General features: G+C 33.3%; 1 protein-coding gene across 1 annotated transcript in view; it reads left to right on the forward strand.

Moving 5' to 3' along the window:
* The window catches only part of LOC136027140 (protein RRP5 homolog), a 124676-nt gene that overhangs the window by 74398 nt on the left and 29836 nt on the right, over positions 1–20442 (forward strand). The window contains exons 12-18 of the mRNA XM_065704107.1: positions 1193–1780; positions 6133–6270; positions 8381–8567; positions 9947–10063; positions 12681–12888; positions 14799–15396; positions 19171–19587. Of these exons, the coding sequence (XP_065560179.1) occupies positions 1193–1780; positions 6133–6270; positions 8381–8567; positions 9947–10063; positions 12681–12888; positions 14799–15396; positions 19171–19587 (2253 nt within the window). The remainder of the gene's footprint in view (positions 1–1192; positions 1781–6132; positions 6271–8380; positions 8568–9946; positions 10064–12680; positions 12889–14798; positions 15397–19170; positions 19588–20442) is intronic.

A 20442-nucleotide genomic window follows, 5' to 3' on the forward strand; every position in this document is an offset into this window, starting at 1 on the left:
TCATGCTAGGTATGCCAATAATTTAGTATGCGAGAAGAGCAAGACAATGAGGTTAGATCAGTCTTTGGTCACATGAGTGTAGCCCTCTGGAATAGCCTCCCGGGCAGTGATAGGGGCTCTGGATTTGTTTCTTCATTTTAATCCCAAGTCAAAAGGTTTCTCCTTTGTTGAGATGCACGGCGAGCTACTTTTTTTTGTCTTTGATTTTGTAATGTATGAATTAATTGAACCGAGCACAGGTCGTTTGGCCTTCTAGTACTGATGATGTTTATATCATTGATTTAATAATTTGTAATTTGTTTAAAAGAAAGGTATCAATCAATCAAAATGATATCCTAAAACCCTTTAATATCAACTTCGTTGAGATTCAAAGACGTTTTGGGAAATATTTACTTAATTTTTTTTTATTCCAAACGACTGTATTGCAATATCAGCGTCAGAACTATAATTAACAAGCTTAATTGAATACGGACTTTGATGGAAATCAGACACAATTTGTGAAATATGCTCTTATTGTATTTAGATTTCAGACATTCATACATTGATCTTAATGATTTTTAATCATCTACGATCATTCCCAAAGTTATCCCCGATTAGCTGTGAGTCGAAAATGGCTCATTGTGCACGATATGTTTGTGAATTTGGATGATGGCGTGGGCTATTGGAGGATGTATTGTCCAAGGACTCAACTTTTGGTCCTTGCTGCATGAAAGTTGAAGGTTCTTAAACGGCTCAGATTGAAGTTACCATTTGTGAAATGTGTACCGAACATTTTCAATTTTTCATTTTTAATTTTGTCATAAGCTCGGAAATGCCATAAATCCATTTTGGTGGAAATCAAACAGCCTTCATAGGCTGTTTTGGTTTGTGACAATTTTATTGCGATCTTTGGAATTTTTAGGAAAAACATCCATTAAGGACATAGCTCATTTCATCATGAATGAATAAGAGTCAAAGAATGAATAAGAGATGCAACTTGTCAAAATTTGACGGTGTAGGAGGGGATAGGGGCCAAAGAACTCCGCCTAGGGCCCTCCAGTTATACAAGTTGAAAAACATGATATGTCCACCATTTATGAAATATGTATTTACGAAATTTTGACGTGAAAATGAGCATAGAATCCAAATTTTTCTCTTTTTTGGACATTACTACTTTGGATATTTTGAGATCTTGTATGTTTTTTGGTTTTAGGGTTTTCTACCAAACTCTCAAGTCCTAAAAGACAAAATTGTTGAGCCACGAGAATTCTTCCGTCTTGGACAAGTGGTCAAAACTCGAGTTATATCGCTAATTCCAGAAGAAAACAGAATGGTTTTGAGTATGTTACCTCCTGGCATTGAGTCAAAACTCACCCCTGATGCATCAGCAGAGACAAGCGAAGAAATTAATATTGCAAGATCTGCTGAAAATAGCCTTGAAAGAGCTGCTATATACAATTGTATTATAGAACATATAGATAAAAAAGGGATTAAAATCACAATTGATAATGTAAAAGGTATGATACCCATAGGACATATCTCAGACTTCGAAAGACTCAATGAGAAGCTAGTTAAAACATATGAAGAGGGTGATGTAGTGGAGGCAGTGTGTCTCTCAAAGGAGAAGTTAGTGTTTTCAATGAAGGAGTCTCAGATAAACTTGGCTAAGAATGGACTATATCCTAAAGATTTAATGAGCGTAGAAGGTATGATTCTTCCATTGGTGGCTGTTTCTTTCAAACAGTTTGGCATTTTCTGTGAAGCTATAGGACTGGACAAGCAAATATTGATGCATAAAAAAGTGAGTTTCTTTTGTTTTTTAGTGTTCCTAAAATAAAACAGTATCTCGCTTTAATGCACAATACTTTATGTAAGGTGTGCCTGAAAATTATTTCAACTACGATTATAATTAGACATTCATTCACACTGGGAAAGACATACATTGACACCGAGGGGGATGTTATATCCCTTGAATGAGTCTAAAAGACTTTCTCCCTTCCCCTCTCCGACAAATTTAAAGTAATGTTAAAAACGGAATGTTTTTGTCTTTCGACACCTCCCCAAGACAGATTTTCAATTCTCCCTCTAAAGGTTGGACGCATGTTCAACCAGACGAAGGGATTCAGATTCACAGTTCGCATTCACATTTTCTTTCCTGTTCCACTTTTGAGCTGAATTTTTTATGTTAAGACTGAAATATCAAAGATCATTGTGCATTTAATTAGAACTTAAATGCCCTTATACCTGCACACGGGGAAGTTGGGAAACTTTACCAATATGACAGGAATCATGTTCTTTGGCAGGATTTCAGTGCAGCTGATAGACTGAAAGGAGCAACAGATCAGCTTTCATTCATTCTTGGGATGATGACTGAGCTGTAGTTCTTGAAACTGTTATGTTAGGTTTATACTAAGCTTTGTCCTAATGAAATCGTATATTTTGTCACTAAAAAACTAATTTATTGGCAAGTGATTGATCTCTACCACTTTTCCTCAAGCGAGTATGGCTTTTTCAGATTTAAGTCCCCAAGTGCTATTTTACTTTTTAGGAGCTCCATTCTCCATTGGTAGTTTTTAAGGTTCAGAAGGGGTGTATTTGAATTTACTTTCATAGGAAAAGTCTAACCTGGTGAACGAGTAGCTGTTCACACTAACTAGAAAGGTGGTCAATTCCACCTGAAAAAAGCATTTTTATTTCTCCTTAGAGAGTGTGAAAGCAGCCGTGCATGGTTGTATAAATATTGTTTACAGTGTTCAGTGCGTTTGGACCCTGAGCTATGATGTTTCACATCAATGGAACTTCTTAACGTTTCCAACACTCTTCAAATACAACTGAAAATTTACTCTTGGTGACTACAAGAATTGTAAAAAGCTAACTAAAATAGTGTTGGAAGCAGCTCAGAGCAGCTGAGTCGCACTACAGATGATAGAGGGTAAAGCAATTAGAGAGTGAACTTAGCTTCACAAGGGTATACAGCTAATGGTCCAAAAAATCGTTGACTGGTCAGCTAGCTAAAAGACAAGATTTTGACTGGAAATCTGACAGGTTAAACAGTTTTTTGCGGGTCAATAATATAACGTAGCTATGGTCATTTCTAACTTTGTAGCTGTAATGGCTATTTTGAAGTTATGATCCGATAGTATAAAGCTATTCCTCCCTCTGTGTTCCGGCATGTTCAGCACTATATTTAAGAAGGGATGGAGAAGAAGAATATTCAATGGGCTTTCGATATTGGCATGTTCTACGAAAATATGAGGCTATCGATGTAAAAAGAAATGGATCTAGTTGCTTTTGAAAAGAAACTGAAAGGCGGCTAGAATGTAGCTGAGATTTTTTTTTTCTTTTATACTCGTTTTGTCTTTAGTATAATCAGAGTATTTCGTTTCTAATCTTGTTCTGGTCACTCTTATTTATCCAGTGCAATTGTTATCGTAAGAAGACCTATAAGTAGCACGGAGAGAGGGTGGGAGTGTCTCCCCCTGATATTCCCATGGAGGGCTTCCCCCCCCCCAAAAAAAAAATATTGCGAATTCTGCAAGAATCTATGCACACCCTAGAAGTCTACTCCCTACGCCTTGATGAACTCTTTTCTCGGGGAAAATTTCTTCTAGATTCTCATTGACTTATATTTAGTAATGTGGGGAGACCCCACCTTGCTGGAAATAGACGTCATGGTGACTTGACTGTTGTTGTGACTGCGAAACAATTTGATTTATTAGTATTGTAGGATATTTTGCATCTGTAACTGTTTCTTCATAAGATATTAGTCCTAAAACCCCAAAATATGAAAAATCTTTACAGAAGCTAATACCAAGCTGGTTTTACTGTTGCTCCAACTTTAGTTGAGAACAGAATAATTTGAGTAAATTTAGTTATAAAGTCATAAAATCTTTTCCTTAAGACACTGAAGGTTCTCATCAATGGGAGTATCCTTTTTTCTGATTTTCAAGTTCTTCAGTAAGCCTCCGATTCCTTCCAAAATAGTTATGCACGATAAATTGGCTGATTCAAGGCAAAAAGCTTCAAAAGCATTCTAGTACATAACAGATATAGCCTCAAAAACTAAAGTATGAGCATCGAGGGCTTTATAATACGTTTTTCACTCATTAATTTCTTTGTGGTTCCTTCTAGCAGAATTCCAGCCTCATAAATCAGCTCTTCTAAAGCGGAGCATTTTACTATCGCACCAACAAAATCCATCAAAATATGAAGACCACCGATTCTAAGGACTTAAAAATATGCTGCCTGATTTTCCCCTCTTAATTGTACACACATTCATACAGCATAACACTTCATGTGCAGCCTGGTCGCATGTGACAACGATATAACTGAGTCCCAGCTCCCTGTCAGTTTTTTGGAAAGTCTTAAATGGCTTCTTCCATGACTGTTGGGTTAGAGGGAGAGTGGGGAACCACTATCAGATATCTCATCTTGGTTGAAGATTCATCAGACTTATTGTCATATGCAGCTGAGAAACATATGAAACTGAAATATGGTTGAGATTCTGCTGAATCACTTGACACACTCATAAGTGTGTCGGCAACGCTCTACAAAGAAGCCACATCGTTTTGATGCCACCTGCATTTTTTGCTTTCGGTACATCTTACCTGGAAGAATAAGATTTAAAGATGACAGGGAAAAGTTTCTATTCCATTTTTGGAAATTTCTTGGAAATTTCATTTTTTGCAATTCCATTTTTTTACAAGTTTTACACGTAAAACATACCGTCAGTACTTATATTTCTTGTCTGAGGCTCCATTCAAATAGCAGTAGCACGCTCATTCCTGGATTCTATTGCTTTGGCCGAGTTTTTCTATTCAGCTAAGTCACGGATATATACGAGGACAGGTGAATTCATGCTGGATATATGCCTATATTTATCCGAGCTAACTATTGCGTCATTTCGCTTCTTCGCTAATAGTTCAAAGATTGAAAAGGATGAGATAATTTCTAGATAGCTCATTTTGCAGAACGATAATCTTTCTATCGAGTCCATTAATAAAGAATACACATGTTCAGCATGGATTAAAATCTTTTCCAAAACACAATAAATAATTTTATCTCTTTAGTCGATTTTTAAGGATTACCGTTGAACGGTAAAAGGTAAAGCAGATTTGGAAATATAATATTGAACGTAATTCAATTTTCTTCAGTTTGAGCAATTTTGAAGCACCTTGGTTTTTTCTGTTGATTTTAAGGGAAATTCTGTCAGTTGAGATCGCTTATCAAGGAATTTAAGGAAATGGGGCGTGGGCCCCCTTTGTCGACTATATAACGTTGATTTTCGTATTGAGTATGTTTGATTACATCATATGCATTCTCGAACCTTCTGCTGCTTGCTGATGACACAAAACCTTAAATATCAACATTTCTTTCGTGTAGCTCCCAGACTATAGGGTGCGAAACGTTTCTCTCTGCCTCATGGGCCGTACCCACATGCGTTTAGTTTTTATTCTAATTCCAAGTGTCACAACTCCTGTGTTCTCAATCAATCGGAGTAAAGACAAGCTCTGAACGATGCGCTTTTGTTTTGATTGGCTTAAATTCAGACAAGAGTTGTAACTTTTACACTTGCTATCCTAGAGAGGCATCGGACTGGCACCTTTGCTCGGTCTGGCTACTAGCCAAATAAGAATTTTTACTTTTAAGCTGTATTTGTTGGTATGCACTGTGTTATCTCGCGACAGCCTTATGTTCCCTGTGCAATTTTTATTGTGTTTTTTTTTCTGCTCTGTACGGTTAAAACACATCAACGAAACACCAAAATTTTGCTTTCATTCTGTAGCTGAGGTTCAGTTCTATCCAGCTACCAAATTACATTTTTTAAGTTTGTGTATTTTTATAATGATAATATGTTGAATATGGACTGAAATCTGTAAAAAAGGGACAATTTTCCGGCTTATAAGACAAATTTAGATCCTTCTCCAAGAAGAAGTATAATTTATATCATTATTTTGGTTCGGTGAAAGGATAGATCTGAGAGTAGTGAATCTAATTATATAAGTGTCTTGTCCTTTTGATGCAGGTTACAGCTATGGGCTTGTCGCAAAATACTTTGCTTCAATTGGACCATATTCTTTCACTGTATTATTTTGTCATCACCAATAGTCTTTTCAGCGCCTTTTTTTCTAATAATTATGAAAATTATTACAGAGTTTGCCTGTTACAGCTGTTAGTCAAGGTTGGCCTTGTGTTTGGAATATAAATAAATACGCAACTATCTCTGCACGGATTGGTCAACCCAAGAATGAAGGAATTAGCGCCATTCCTGTTTCAAGGCCATCAATCGAGGTAATTATTTTGTTTATTGTTGCTATGCAAACTCGCATCCTAAAAGGTATTTTGTTAAATTAATTTTACTTGGGATATTTTCTGGGAAGGGAGGGGGATAAAAAGAATGATGATACGTTATTCTGCCTTTTGAAAAATTTGATCGATTCAAACGTTTTTTCTAGTCGTGTTAGGAAAAACGAGAACTAATTATAAGCCGGTTATATCAATATAAATTCTTAAAAACAATTTTTTTTTAATTATAAATTTAAAAAAAAATTCTAAATTGTGTAAATAAATAAAATTTACCATAATCTGTTTTTAACTTGTTTCTGAAAAAATGAAAATGAAAATAAACAAGAAACTTTAAAGAAGATAGAGCATAATGGTTAAAATCAAAAGAAGTGCTTGTAACCAAGGCCGTATTTAGAACGGTATTACCGAGATTGACCCCCCCCCCCCCTGAAGTTTCTCCGACTATTAAAAACATAGCAAAATTCATTTAAACAAATGTTCGATACGTTTTATAAAGTTTTTGTCCCCCTCCCCAATGAAAAAACAAGCATGCTTGCATTGTATTTTGTTTTGATCTGTTCTTTTATTTTTTCACTTATTTGTTGAACTTCCAATAAAATACAAATAGAGGGAGACGCTACTAAACTGCCCTTCTAAGCCTTATAGTTGTCATAGTAAAAACCATCCTTCGCAGTGGATTTTTCATTGAACAATTACCAAAGTAGTGGAAACCATCTTACAAAAAACATACATCATTGATGAGCTTTTATTTTTATGGTTCAAAATGTGTTAATGTTTGAGAAAGTGTTTAAAATGAAATTCAAATTTTGATTTTTTTTTGGACGCATTTTATTCTGATGTAGGAAAGATATGTTAAGATTTCAAAAAAAAAAAGTTTAAAATCAAAGCCAAAATTTGGATGTTACTATTCCCTGGATCTAGGACCCCTGACAAGGCAGGAAAAACACTAGCTTGGCGAAGGCATAGAGTCTGTTTCCATTTTTTTCAGAACTTAGTTCAGAGACCATACCTCTCAGTTCCTCAATTAAATTACACTATTCATCATTTCTCCTTGACATATCTGCATATTTTGCTTCTGAATTTTCTTGCATCCAAATTTTGCTTTGATTATAATCACTTTTTTTAAACATTAAGACGTTTTTGAAGCATCAGAATAAAAAACGCATTCAAATTTTGGCTTTAGTTTTAAACAAATTTTTGAAACATTAATATATTCTTGAAACATCAGGATAAAACAGATAAATTTTCAATTTGATAAATATGGGACAAAAAGGCTGTTAACGTTTTTGGTTGAGCTTCGTTCTTTTTTTCTTCTTTTTTTTTTTTAATTGTAATCAACCGAATACAAAACACGCTCAACATAATGGAAGCTAACCTGCAACACCAAGTACGATGTGCAACTACCCAAATTGGGATCGATCAGCAAAAGGCAAGAGTTTAGAAACAAATGCTGTACGAGTAAATTATATATTTTTAATGATTTCGTTTTTTATCTAGATTTATTTTTATTTGTTTTTATCTTTTCATTTTTAGTGTCATATATTTGTGTGCGTTTATAATTTTGGTTCAATGACGCCACTGTGTTTTTGTTGTGGAAAGTCAAGTTTTTGGCAGTCTTTATGTTGCAGCCTTCTTTTGTTTCTTTGTTCTAATTTCTCTGACTTGCGGCTACTCGCAGAACATTTTCATTGGTTGAACTAACTAATAAAATCCGACTACTTTTGTTGATAGATAGCCAATATCATCAAACTTATATTTTTGTGTTTGTATTCCCTTGAAGTATAAGAACAAACCAGTAATACTAGTAATATAAGAACTAGTAATATAACTAGTAATATACAATATAGTAATATAACTAGTAATATAACAAACTAGTAATATGAGAACAAACTGTAGCATTTGACATTGGGGTCTTAGTGTATATCTTGGTCTTAACATCTGATCTATATTCTTTTAAATAAACCAATTTGTTTACGAAAAGACAAATAAATTTGTTTTTCCATTTGAACCAAAAATGGATAAGCTTCTACTTGTGGTGGATTGCTTAGGAAAGCTTTGAAATGTATTATTTAGTTATGTGTTGGGTTTCTTTTAGTATACCAGAGATTCCTTTGAGAACTTTATGACCGTCTACGAACGTTTGTATCAATGTTTAACAAGACAAATGGAATTCAAACTTGGAAAAAGACTTGAAGTTCAAGTAGTGGAATCGCGTGATAATGAAGTTGATTTAAAGTCTTCGGATGGATCCTCTTATATTCTTTTGAGAGAACCATCGATTGGTGAGTTTTTTTTTTGTTTTGTCGTTTTCCTTTTTTTATTCTTTTTAGAAGATTAGTTTAAAAATAAATCTTGAGGAATAATTGTTCTACCAAAATAGTGTCAACCATAATAGCATTCGTTATTTCCAGTGCCACTCTCGCCCGAATTATAAGCTGTGAAAATTCGCTATGTTTGCTTCTTGGATAAAAAATGAATATGATCTGTATTCAAATCAAGTATAGAAAGCTTCTACTTAATTAATATTATTTATTAAGAACCCTTCAAACGCAGTCAAACCCGTCTTCGGTGGCCTGTATCGCGTTTTTTTTTTTTTTTAAATTTTCACTTTTTCATCGTAATTTTTCATATTCCCCTATTTAATTCACCTATTTAGTTTTTTTAAATCGTTGTACTTGCTTGCTTTGAGGTTACCCCCCTCCTTCGCCCCCTGCCTCAATAAATACGAACCATGTCGGTAATAATAATCACACCCGTAATAAATTAGGTATTGAGCTAATGTGTGCTTTTCCCTACAGAGGTCTTTAATAAACTTAGCTTCACTGCGCCTCTTCTAGAGATTGAGCATCCTTACATGGGACGCAAATTTTGTAAATGTATCTCACACTGTCGACCGTTTTCGCTGGAGATTTTGTAAAATCAGGGTACAAGTAGGATTTTTGGGTAGAGCCCTTAAAAGTGGAATAATTCCAAACGAATGCAAAAGGGCTCTGTGGGAGACAATAAGCACACTAAAGGGGTGTTAATGACTAAAATTTTTGTGTAATGAAAAGATTGAGTCCCATAAATCTCCTTTCATTTGATTCTCTGTTTACTTCATCTCAAGTGGTATAATATTAAGAAACATCTAATCTCTAAATCGGTTGCTGATGCTTGAGGAGAAATTGCTTCTTCAACTGCTATTAGGATTTAGTTTTCATCGGTCTGATTGTGAGGAAGGGGACTCAATATAAGATCTTAAATTTCACCGTAGTTATAAATTTTCCTTTTGAAAAATAATTGCTGGTTTAAATGTTCTATAAATAAAAAAATAAGGCATAAAATGATTAGGGCATGGAATTTCGATTATCAAAAAGATCTAAATTTTAACTATGATTAATAAAGCAAACGTATGAAAAGAAGTGGGAAAAATCATCTGTCTGGTATTACATTTCAATTTTATTAATCAAAGTGTTGAAGAAAAACATTTTATCTGCAATGCTAAAAACATTATGTTTCTATTCGGACAACCAATTTTTTGTTACTTTAAAGAGAATTATAGGTAAACTTGAATCGTCAATACTTTTGTTATTTCATATTTTATAAAACTGTAATATTGCCTTGCTAGATAGAGATATGTGCAATATTATTGGTTTATTATATATCTATTTTTCTTTTCCAGAAAAATATTACCAAGAGGGGTCAAATATCGAAGTATATACAGTATGGATGTCTCCTGAAAGTGAAAAGGTCTTTGTAACAGATAAGAAAGCCATTGGTGAACTTCTTCAGACAGTTGGTTAGTACTAATACATGGTATCCTGACTAAATTGCACCATGTCAATATCTAAAGAAAGAATAATCATCCTCTAGAATGATAACTGTTAAAATGTAAAATTGATCAAACCAACACTTGGCAGAGTGTTAACATTTCTTAAGAAAGTTCCCTGTCAAAGTTTTTAATCTTTTTTTTTTCACTGTCATAATTTGCATTTTTATCCATTATATATATATATATATATATATATATATATATATATATATATATGTATATATATATATATATATATATATATATTATTTTTAAATGCAATGACAGTACGGTCTAAAAATAACTTATTTAACCAACATGAGCCCAGAAACCTGGGTATAGGTTTTCTTTTTTAATTTTCCTTTTTGAATTCCGAAATTCATTTTCTTGGTTACCTGTTTCAACATTACCTGCGCAACTTTGTCTGTAAAAGCTGAATTGACACTTATCAACTTGAAACTCGAGAAATGGTAACGCTTTTCGTGCTGGCAGCCAAATGTCTGATAATAGTTTGGTCCAAATTCATTTAATGGATACCTTTAATGAATTGCTGGATGGAAAGTGAGGGACACCCTCAAGATTTGATGTAAAGACCAAAATATATGATGTATCGCTGAGCTACACTACTGCTCTCGTAGTTTTTTTTTTATCAGCGATCTCTGGCTCCAAATTTTTCCTGGGTATGGGAATCGTGAAACGAAGCAGAAAATAGTTGTGATGTTTGTAAAATTTCCACTAGTTTTCCAGAAAAAATCAATACTTTTTTTTGGCCTCTTGTTGTACATGGCGCAAAGACAAAACTATCCTAGCTCAGATAGTAAAATTTTCAGAATGATTTCTTACTCCTGCAGAATATTAAATTATTTTTTTGAGAACCACAGAACAAAATTCCGTATTTTCTTCTTATTTCTTGGAAATAATTCTGGAAAAGTTGACCTTGGAACGCAAATTCTTTTTTTTCTTTGCCATTTCCTAAAATGTTTGATTTGATGCCCTTTTGTAATTTCTTGAGCAGTACTATGAAAGGTACGTAAGACAACATGAACTTTCTTAAATAAAAATTGTTCCCTTCATTTAGAAATAATTTCCGAAGTTTTCATGACGCATCTAATTTGTTTGATTTCTTAGAAGTGACTTTTTTTTCTAGACAAGGTAAACATTTTTTCCAAAGCTAATCAATGTATCCTAAGATCAGACGCTGACATTGGTTTATCTGTCAATAAAATTCTGTTCGTGACTTTTTCTATTTTGAAGTTTTAATTCTACGAATTTCCTACATTTTGTGTGAGTAAAATGCCCTAACTTTGAATCTTAACTTTTTAGAAATCAAATAATTTTCTGTACGGATAGAGCTTCGTATTATCTCTTCGATAAACCAAGCAAAGTTTTCGCATCTCTTACAAATGTTTGGGGAATGATACCGAAAATCCTGTTTTTGCAACAGAAGTACCGATTTTTTTTTTATATAATCCTCGATTTTGATGTTTATTATATTTTAGATCTTTAGTGCCATGAAAAGTAAGCAAGAAGATAGCCTATACACTCTTCTGTAACTGAAAAGGCACCGTATACTAAGGAGTAAAGGTTTATACAATGAACCGTTTCAAGGATTTTCATTAACAACAACAGTAATATTGATAAAAATACAAAACAATGAGGACACAGAGTTTGACAATTACTTCGTACATGTAGAACTTATTTCGGAAATTCTTTAATTGCCGTTAACCTTACAAATAGTACCATACAATAATCATAATGCGTCTGCAAACGTGATACGAGAGTAAAAATATTTATTACGTGACCATGGGCCACAATTGTTGCCACACTCTTAAGGGGCTTTGGGACCGGATGCCTTGTTAATTTTTTTTTGTTTTGTTTTTTTTAGTATCTTGTCTATATTTATGAGGAGAATGCAATAAAATATATATATATATATATATATATATATATATATATATATATATATATATATATATATATATATATATATATATATATATATATATATATATGTATTTAAGTGCTGAAATCTTTTATCTTATTATTGTAATTTTTATTTTGTAATATCTACTGTGCCTCTTCATTTTGGTATTTTTTTTATTTTTTTTTGTTTTGTTTTTTTTTTTTGTTTTGTTTTTTTTAGTATGTTGTCTATATTTATGAGGAGAATGCAATAAAATATATATATATATATATACATATATATATATATATATATATATATATATATATATATATATATATATATATATATATATATATATATATATTAAGTGCTGAAATCTTTTATCTTATTATTGTAATTTTTATTTTGTAATATCTACTGTGCCTCTTCATTTTGGTATTTTTAAGTCCCCCCAAATCTTATGATTTTTAGTATTTTCCAATAAATTCCGTATAATTTGCCTGCTGTGTACTGGTTTGACCTTTCTCTCCTCTCCCAATTTAAACACTTGTGTGTGTTTTTTGACTAGTTGATATAATAATCGGGTTTATTAGAAGCAAGGTAAAGAAAGGATAGAGATGAAAAAAGAGAAATAGTCATTAAGAGGTTAATGCTTCCTGAAGCAACAAAAACCTCCATAAGTTATTCTTTCATTCACAGATAAGGCGGTCGATCTTGACGAAGATTCAAAACATCCTGTGGTTGTAGTGCACAAAGATGAAAATGTCACGATTGCCTGCAGCCTTGGCAGTGCAGGGCATCGAATAGTTTGCTTACCTCAAAAATGGGACATCAATGATTATGTTTTTCAAAGCAAGGAAGAAAATCTTTATAAAGTAGGATTTGTATACGATGCTGTAATTCAAGGGTGAGTTTTTTTCCATTACCATATTCTGCCTGTAGCAAAACCAATGTCAAAGTAAAACTAGGTGGGATAAATTAAAGGAGAGAGAAAAGTTAAGTGCCTACAAAAAAAGTGCTTTGAGCTTGCCTCCGTATGGTTTCGGTTTCTTCATTTCTCAATATAATTTCTTCTTTTCTTTTTTTCTCTATAGATCCCTTAAGCCTGTAAATCCCATTACGACTGTAATATCTCCTCACTACAACCCTATTTGCATAGACTGACTTGCGCGCTAACGTAGGGAGTATTGATTTCTTTGTGTCCTTCCTCGGTAGCAGAATGAGTTTCATTATAATAAAAGATTTTTTTTATGAGTAGTTATGTATAAAGTGTCCTCAATGCTTTAACTGAATATCTTCTAACGCAAAATCTGATTAAATAGTAAGACTGGACATAGATTGTTTGTAGCATAGCCTAATAGCACGTTCTATGCATTGGCAAGCAACGAGCAAAAAAAGCACCTTCTGGGTTTATTTTTCTGGTTTTATTTTATTGATCCACGTTCTATTCAAAATTGTCAAGGAAAATAAGATTTCTTCTCATTGTAATCAATCTCTTCATACCTGAAATTGCCACATTCTTTGAGTCTGCTTTGATATATCGATCATTAGTGCAAAAAAAGGAGAGAACGAAAACAAAAAGATATTTGTCAGCTGAATCTAAATGCAATGGGTGTAGTGAAAGCTTTGGCCACATCTGTTTAACTCTAGGACTAGTCTTTTTCAAGTTTAGACATGTTGTCAAGTGTTGTAAAAATGGGCTTTTTGGCCAGGAAGAACGTATTTTTTTATTTTGTTTATTGTAAAAAAGCTAGATTTCTATATTCATTCAAACAGTTTCGTTGTTGAAGAAAACGTATTAAGAGTAATACAAAATTGACTGCAAGTCAACTTTTATAGAGCCATGGATTTATTTATTTATAATAGGTAGTAAGTAGTACAGATGACATTAGTTTTCGCTGGCTGCTTTCGCCTTTTCTTTACTGCCACCAGCAGAGGTTCTTTAAGTTCCTCAAGGTTTTAAGTCTCAAATATGATTGTTTGAATTGGTTGAATTGAAACTTGCACGATCATATATATCCTAAAAAGCTCAACAGGATCAGGAATTCAATTTTTAATGGAAAAAAAAACTTTTATATGCAGAAATGCAGTGTTTGATAGTAGCGAGGGCCAAGTTTGATAAAGAAACGTGCGTTAAAATCCAAAATTATAATAGCTAAAAACATATGGCACCAAACATCTTAAAAACATGTAGTTTTTTGTTGAATATGCAGTTGTCATTAAGAATTAACAGGTTGTTAATATTTGAAGTTTACGAAAGAAAAGTGTTGTCAAGTTTGACTAATTGGTTTTGCTTATTTATTTTTACGGTTCAGCGAGGCAACACTAACAAAAATACGGTACAGCTCTTGTAACTGCATAATTTTGATTGAAAGAAAATTCTGAGAAAATGGTTGTTATGAAATTTGAGCCCACTTAAGATGGGCTCAGGGGACAAAAGATGTTTTCATTTTGATATTTTTGGTACTATTAGGTGTCTTTAGGGGCAAACACACTGTGTTGAGGTGTGCCTCTGCTCCATGATTCTTGTTGAATGGTGACCCTGAACGTTTCTTTTTTTTTGTGAAGAAATGTTTGATTTTTGATTTTATTCTAACAGTTTTATTCTTGAAAAAAATATGTGAAGGGTGACAGAAACATGGCTTCTTCAAGTCAATTGTTTTGATCCTCGATTGCTTGTACATGCCTGTTTTAAATGATTATGAATTTATTCTACCACTACCTTTCTTCCATTAATAATCGAATTAATAATATAATAATAAAAATGTGCGAATGTTATTGGATCAATGATTTAACATACTATTTTTTTTTTATAAGGAATTTGGATGAGTTTTCTCTTGGTCTGTTACAACAACAAGTACAACAAAAGAAACTTGTTACTAGGATGTTATGGCCTAAACGATTTGAGGAATTCTCTCTTCGCAAGTCAACAAAGCAGCGAACTTCTGAAGTTAAATTTGTGAACTACGGACTTGATGAAATAGAGCCAAAAAGAAAACTCAAAGTTTCTGAATCGTCAGATGTGACTAAATTTCAAAGAGAAAGAACAGTTTCTGAAAAATTATTGACAAAGAAACAAAAAACAATACCGTCGGACGATGGTATGAGCGATGAGGAAGTTAAAGCAACGGCTACTGACACTGGCTTAGATGAAACAGAGCCAAAAAGAAAGCGCAAAGTTTCTGAATCACCTAATGTGACTCAATCTCAAAAAAGAAAAGACTCGGAAAAATTATTATTGAAGAAAGAAAAAAAAGTAATGATTGCCGACGATTTTACTATTGAGACCGTTGAAGCACCTTGTATTAACGTTGGAGACTTTTCCTGGGATGTGAAAACTTTACCAATAGAAACTGTTTCAAAGGAAGAATCCGATTCTGACCAAGAATCCGAAAATGAAAGAAGTTCAAAAAAGGTACTTTATGTTTATATCTCTCTTGGCGAGACTATTAGAAAGAGCTCCTGTTTTTTAGTGTTTTTTCTCTGACTGCCTAATATATCCTATATCCGAAATATTTTTTAAGATTCGAAATTTCTTCGACTTGTCTGACTAACTATTTTTTTTTTTTTTTTACCACAGAGTCAATGTAACTTTGTTCTCGATTGACCTATTTTCGATGATGGAAAAAACTTGAAAGTCCGATGTGTTTGATTAAGTGAGTTAAAATCTAAATTCAGGGGCATTGCAATGAGTAATTTAATATTGGTACAAAGCTTAAGATAAAATAATAAAAAAACTGAAAATTTTAACAAGCACTAAATGAAATTATTTTGGAAGAAACAATCTAGAAGAAGTGGCCAAAATCCAGCAATTCATCTTTGTTTTGTTTTCAATTTTGCTATGATGTGACGATTTATTTGCATTGTTTTTTGCTTTTTTTTTCGGGGGTAACCGTATCAAACCGGTGTTCATAGGTAGTAGAGAAAGGGCTCATTCGAATAGACTTCTTCGAAGAAAGGGCTCTTTTAAGCAACAAAAGGTCACACCACAATTTTCCCACCAGAAATGGCAAAGTACCGTTTTTGTCTATCTTGTCCCCAACACAGCAATTTTTCCCAGAATAGGGTGGAAATGTTTTTGACAGAAATTTCTGAGATAGCCATTTGGCTTAAATCTGTCGAAAGCTACTGAAGTAGCCTTCTAGTTCCTATGGGTAGATTGGTGTTTCGTGATATAGATCGCTTTTGGCACACACGCTACTATAGAGTCAAAATGAAAATAATCCGTTATTATGGACTGTTTATCAAGTAAAAGTAGCGGTTATAGAGTAATACATACACTATCTACTAGACCGGAGGTCTGTTAATGTCTTTGTAGGGAAAGCATACCTAAAGCCTCAGAAAATGTTTTCTTAGGTCCACGTCTTGGAACTGTCCACGAGGGGGGCTTCAGCTAAAAGATGGCGTTCACCCTTGACCTGATAGGTGCCTGCAGTTAGGGAGGTGGTAGGGGTTGGTCTCCTCTTACCCCTAGGAAAGAGAAAGACAGTTTAGATGACTTTGAGAGCTAAGCCTCTGTGCACAGCCGCCCCCATGGCTTTGGGTGTATACAATGCGAGATCATTTTCGTTTTAATTAAGATATTATGTTACCCACTAACATATTTAAAGTATTTTTTTTTATTGTCATCATGTTTATTCATTACGTTATGAATTACATTGGTAGGATCCATAAATCGTCGTTTCTTAAAAACGGTCATACGTTTCTGTTATCTTTTTGGTCCCCTGTCACAAAAAAATAAAATATATTATAACATTTCAATACGCTTATCAGAAAACTTTTCTAAACATTTCAATAGAAAACTAGATTTTTGATTAATATGGAAAATCTTTCCCAATATTTTACTTTCTGAAGTTTTATCCCTTAGTCTATATTGCATTCTCTCTTTTGTTTCTTTGAATTATATCTTCTCAATCTGCATATCACAAATACCATGGATCGAATTACAAATTATATAAAAAAAAAAATATAAATAATAACTTACCAAGATAAATATGGGACGAAAAAAATTTCTACCCGATTTGTTTCACCGACTTGTGCCATTTTGAGGCAAAATACTGTTAAATCGTATTACCTTAAATTTTGACAATTTGCTAATACTTTTCTGAAAAAAAATCCTTTTCAATTAATTTTTTTTTTTTAATTTTTGCTTCTTGCGCAGAAATATTTTGGAAAAACACTGCTGTTAATTAAGATGATTATGTAGGCAAATGATGTTATGGAGATGTTTTATATTGAAGTAAACTTTAAAAATTGAATAAAGCATATTTGGTGTATTGATAGATAGCGCCATTAAGTAACTGCCCCTCAATCATCTCCTCTCGCTCCTTGCGCCTAAGTTTAGATGTTTTTTTTTTGTTTTTTTTTTGGTGCTGCTAGAATAAATGCTATAACGTAGTATTAGTATGATAAAAAGTTTGTTCTCCAAAACCTTGAGTAAAAGAGGGTTTATTTATTCTCATTTGTTCTATGCAAAAAAATATTCTGTATTAAATGTTTTGAAAGGCAAAGAGTAAATAAAGCAGTTGCAATTACTAATTTATTTTTTTTTCAACTTTTAGTGTATATAGGGGGACGGAAGAACGTAATATACGTAATAATTTTGGTTTGCTCTTTATCTGCAGTTGATTTTTCTTTTAGTTTATTCTCTGAGTAGGTGGATATTTCATCCTGTTTGGGATATATCAGGTATCAGTCTAGTTGGATCAAAAACGGGCTGGATGTTGTGCCATCTCATGTAATTTGCACGTGTCAAAGCTATATATAAATGTGACATCCCTCACGTGATTTTCTTTTCTGGCGTAAATTCAATTCTTATTTCCTGTTTGCCCTTCACGAACGCCAAAATAACTTCATTCCATTTCAGGGCGGTTAAGAAATTCAGTCGTGAATTTGTTTTCTCCTTCCTCTGTATCTTTGCAGACGCTAAAACGGCCCTTCTTCATTCTAGGGTAAAAACCAGCAATTTCAATTGAATTAAGTAATTCTGACGTGAATTTAATTCCTTCTTCCTGTTTATCTTTCACAGATTCGGTCACGCTAAACTAACACATTCCTTCATTCCGTTGTAACTTGATTTTGTTTTCTAACAGCAGATTTCGTTGTGCAACGTTTTCCTTTGCAATTCAATGTGATTTTTGCTGTTTTTTGTTCCATGCCATTTTATTTAGCTGTTCAGAGTCTTTTGTCATCTTGTGTAATTTTGCATTCGTCAGAGATACCGAAAACGATACGACCACTCCTGGAGGATGGGGGGGGGGGTAATGGTGCAGTTCATGCTCTTGAAATATATATAAATATGGTGTCACTCACATTAATTTTTTTTCCAACATTAAGGCTCTAAACTAAACGAATTTTCCCAAACTAAAATAAAATCCCACTTAAATCCTACGGTGTCAATTTTCAAAAACAAAAAACATATGGAGCCGTTTTCAAGAATAAATTTATAAGTGTATGCATATGTAAGCATTATTCGGCTAATTTTGGGTAATCACAGATTTATATCTCTCTAAATCTAGGTTCACCTTCTGCTTTTCTAAAACGGTCATCCATGAACTCTAACTTACCTGTACGGTATTCCACTTGTTACTATATGCTCTATAAATATTCATGTCACTAACAACATTACTTAACCCGGTTTTTCTTCATATACATATAATACACGTGTCTTGGCTAATGAAAATAGAATACTTTTCGTAACTCGGGGCTTCTTTGTCGTATCATAATAATTCCTTTTCTTCTTAGCCTGACTACAAGGAACTATCACTCTCTTAACAATTGACTACCCATTTGTAAACTTATCATTCACATTCGTATCATTACCATATTAAAAATGCAAATTATTATTTCAAAGCTCTTTTTTTTTAACTTCAATACATTAATAAGACTCAAACCCTTAAGCCATAAATTTATGGGGAGGGAATTGTCAATCTTGTGTTTTGCATCCTTTACTCATAGTTCGTTATGGTCTAGCCACAGCTCCCAAACATACATATGGATAGATCTGGCCTGCCTCAACCAAGGCAGTAAATGTACAAGTTTTTCTTATATATAAACTAATTCAAAAGCTTGGCATTCGTTTTTTAATGATCTCTTGTAGATTAAATTTATTTGAGTGATTCTCCTTCTCTGTTAAGACTATTTGCTTGTAACTGTAAGTTAATCAGAATTGCTAATAACTTCTTTTAAGGTTTCAAAGAAGAAAGCAGACCGACTCCAAGCAGCTAAAGAAGAAGAAAGACAGATCAGCGAAATTGAGAGAACACTAATGAATCCTGATAGGCTACCTCAATCTACTGATGATTTTGACCGTCTTCTTATATCCTCCCCAAATAGTTCCATCATTTGGATTAAATATATGGCATATCACTTAGAACAGACAGAAATAGAAAAAGCTCGTGCCGTTGCAAGAAGAGCGCTGAAAGTCATTAATTTTAGGGAAGAGAACGAGAAATTAAATGTTTGGATGGCGCTATTGAATTTAGAGAATATGTATGGAACTCCGGAAAGCATGAAAGAGGTTTTTGCTGAAGCTGTGGTGTCCAATGATAGTCTTAAGGTTTACCAACAAACATCCCTCATGCTCGCCACAAGTGGCAAAATAGAGGTAAATTAACAAATTCACTTACCATTTTGGAACTCTACTAAATTTTGCGTTCAGCTTTTAAATGAAGAAAGACAACCAAAAACAAATTAGGCTCAACGTTGCTTAAATAATTGCGCAGCTTCAGGCACAAAAATGAAGGGTGTCAATAAGACTTTATGGAATGCTCTGACGGCTACGTCCTCATCGGCTTGAGTTAATTTTTACATGTTTTTTTTTGTTTATTGTTATTATTATTGCAATAGACGAAGGGCCAAGATCGTTTTCTTTTGTCTAATTTGTAGATAATTTTTCAGCTGTCAAAGAAGGCTTTTGGTTGAACTATTCCTTAAAGTCGACTTGCTTAATAAACCGTCTTTACGCATAATACCTCGCAGTTTAATCCGGCCAAACTATTCTCGCGAAACTTAACGTCTTAAAAAATGAATAGCTAACTCAGTAGATGCTTTTCAATGACTAAGTAAAAAAAAAACTTTGGATAATTTTCATGTGGAGTAGCTTCATGCAGGTAGTCTAGCGAAATTAGCGGACCATGGAGTAAGGATTGGTACCGTTTCAGTTTTTGGTGAAAACACAAACGGTAAAAACAGGTGTTTAAAAAAAAAAGAAACAGAAATGGCGATATAAAACGGAAATCTGTTTCTGTTTTCCCTTTTTTTGACAAACAGAAACGTTTTGCTTTTATTTAAAAGATGGCCGTTTTAACAGACATTTCCGTTTTTTCAGTAAGTTTAGGCTTATGAGAGTAAACCGAACTTACTAATATAAATTCATAAAAAAGACGTAATATACAGAACCAATTATACTAAAAGGTGCTAACATTACTAGCACATTTTTTGGTTGGTCATGAGGTTAATG

This window comes from Artemia franciscana, chromosome 5, assembly GCF_032884065.1.
Source record: "Artemia franciscana chromosome 5, ASM3288406v1, whole genome shotgun sequence".
Taxonomy (NCBI): domain Eukaryota; kingdom Metazoa; phylum Arthropoda; class Branchiopoda; order Anostraca; family Artemiidae; genus Artemia; species Artemia franciscana.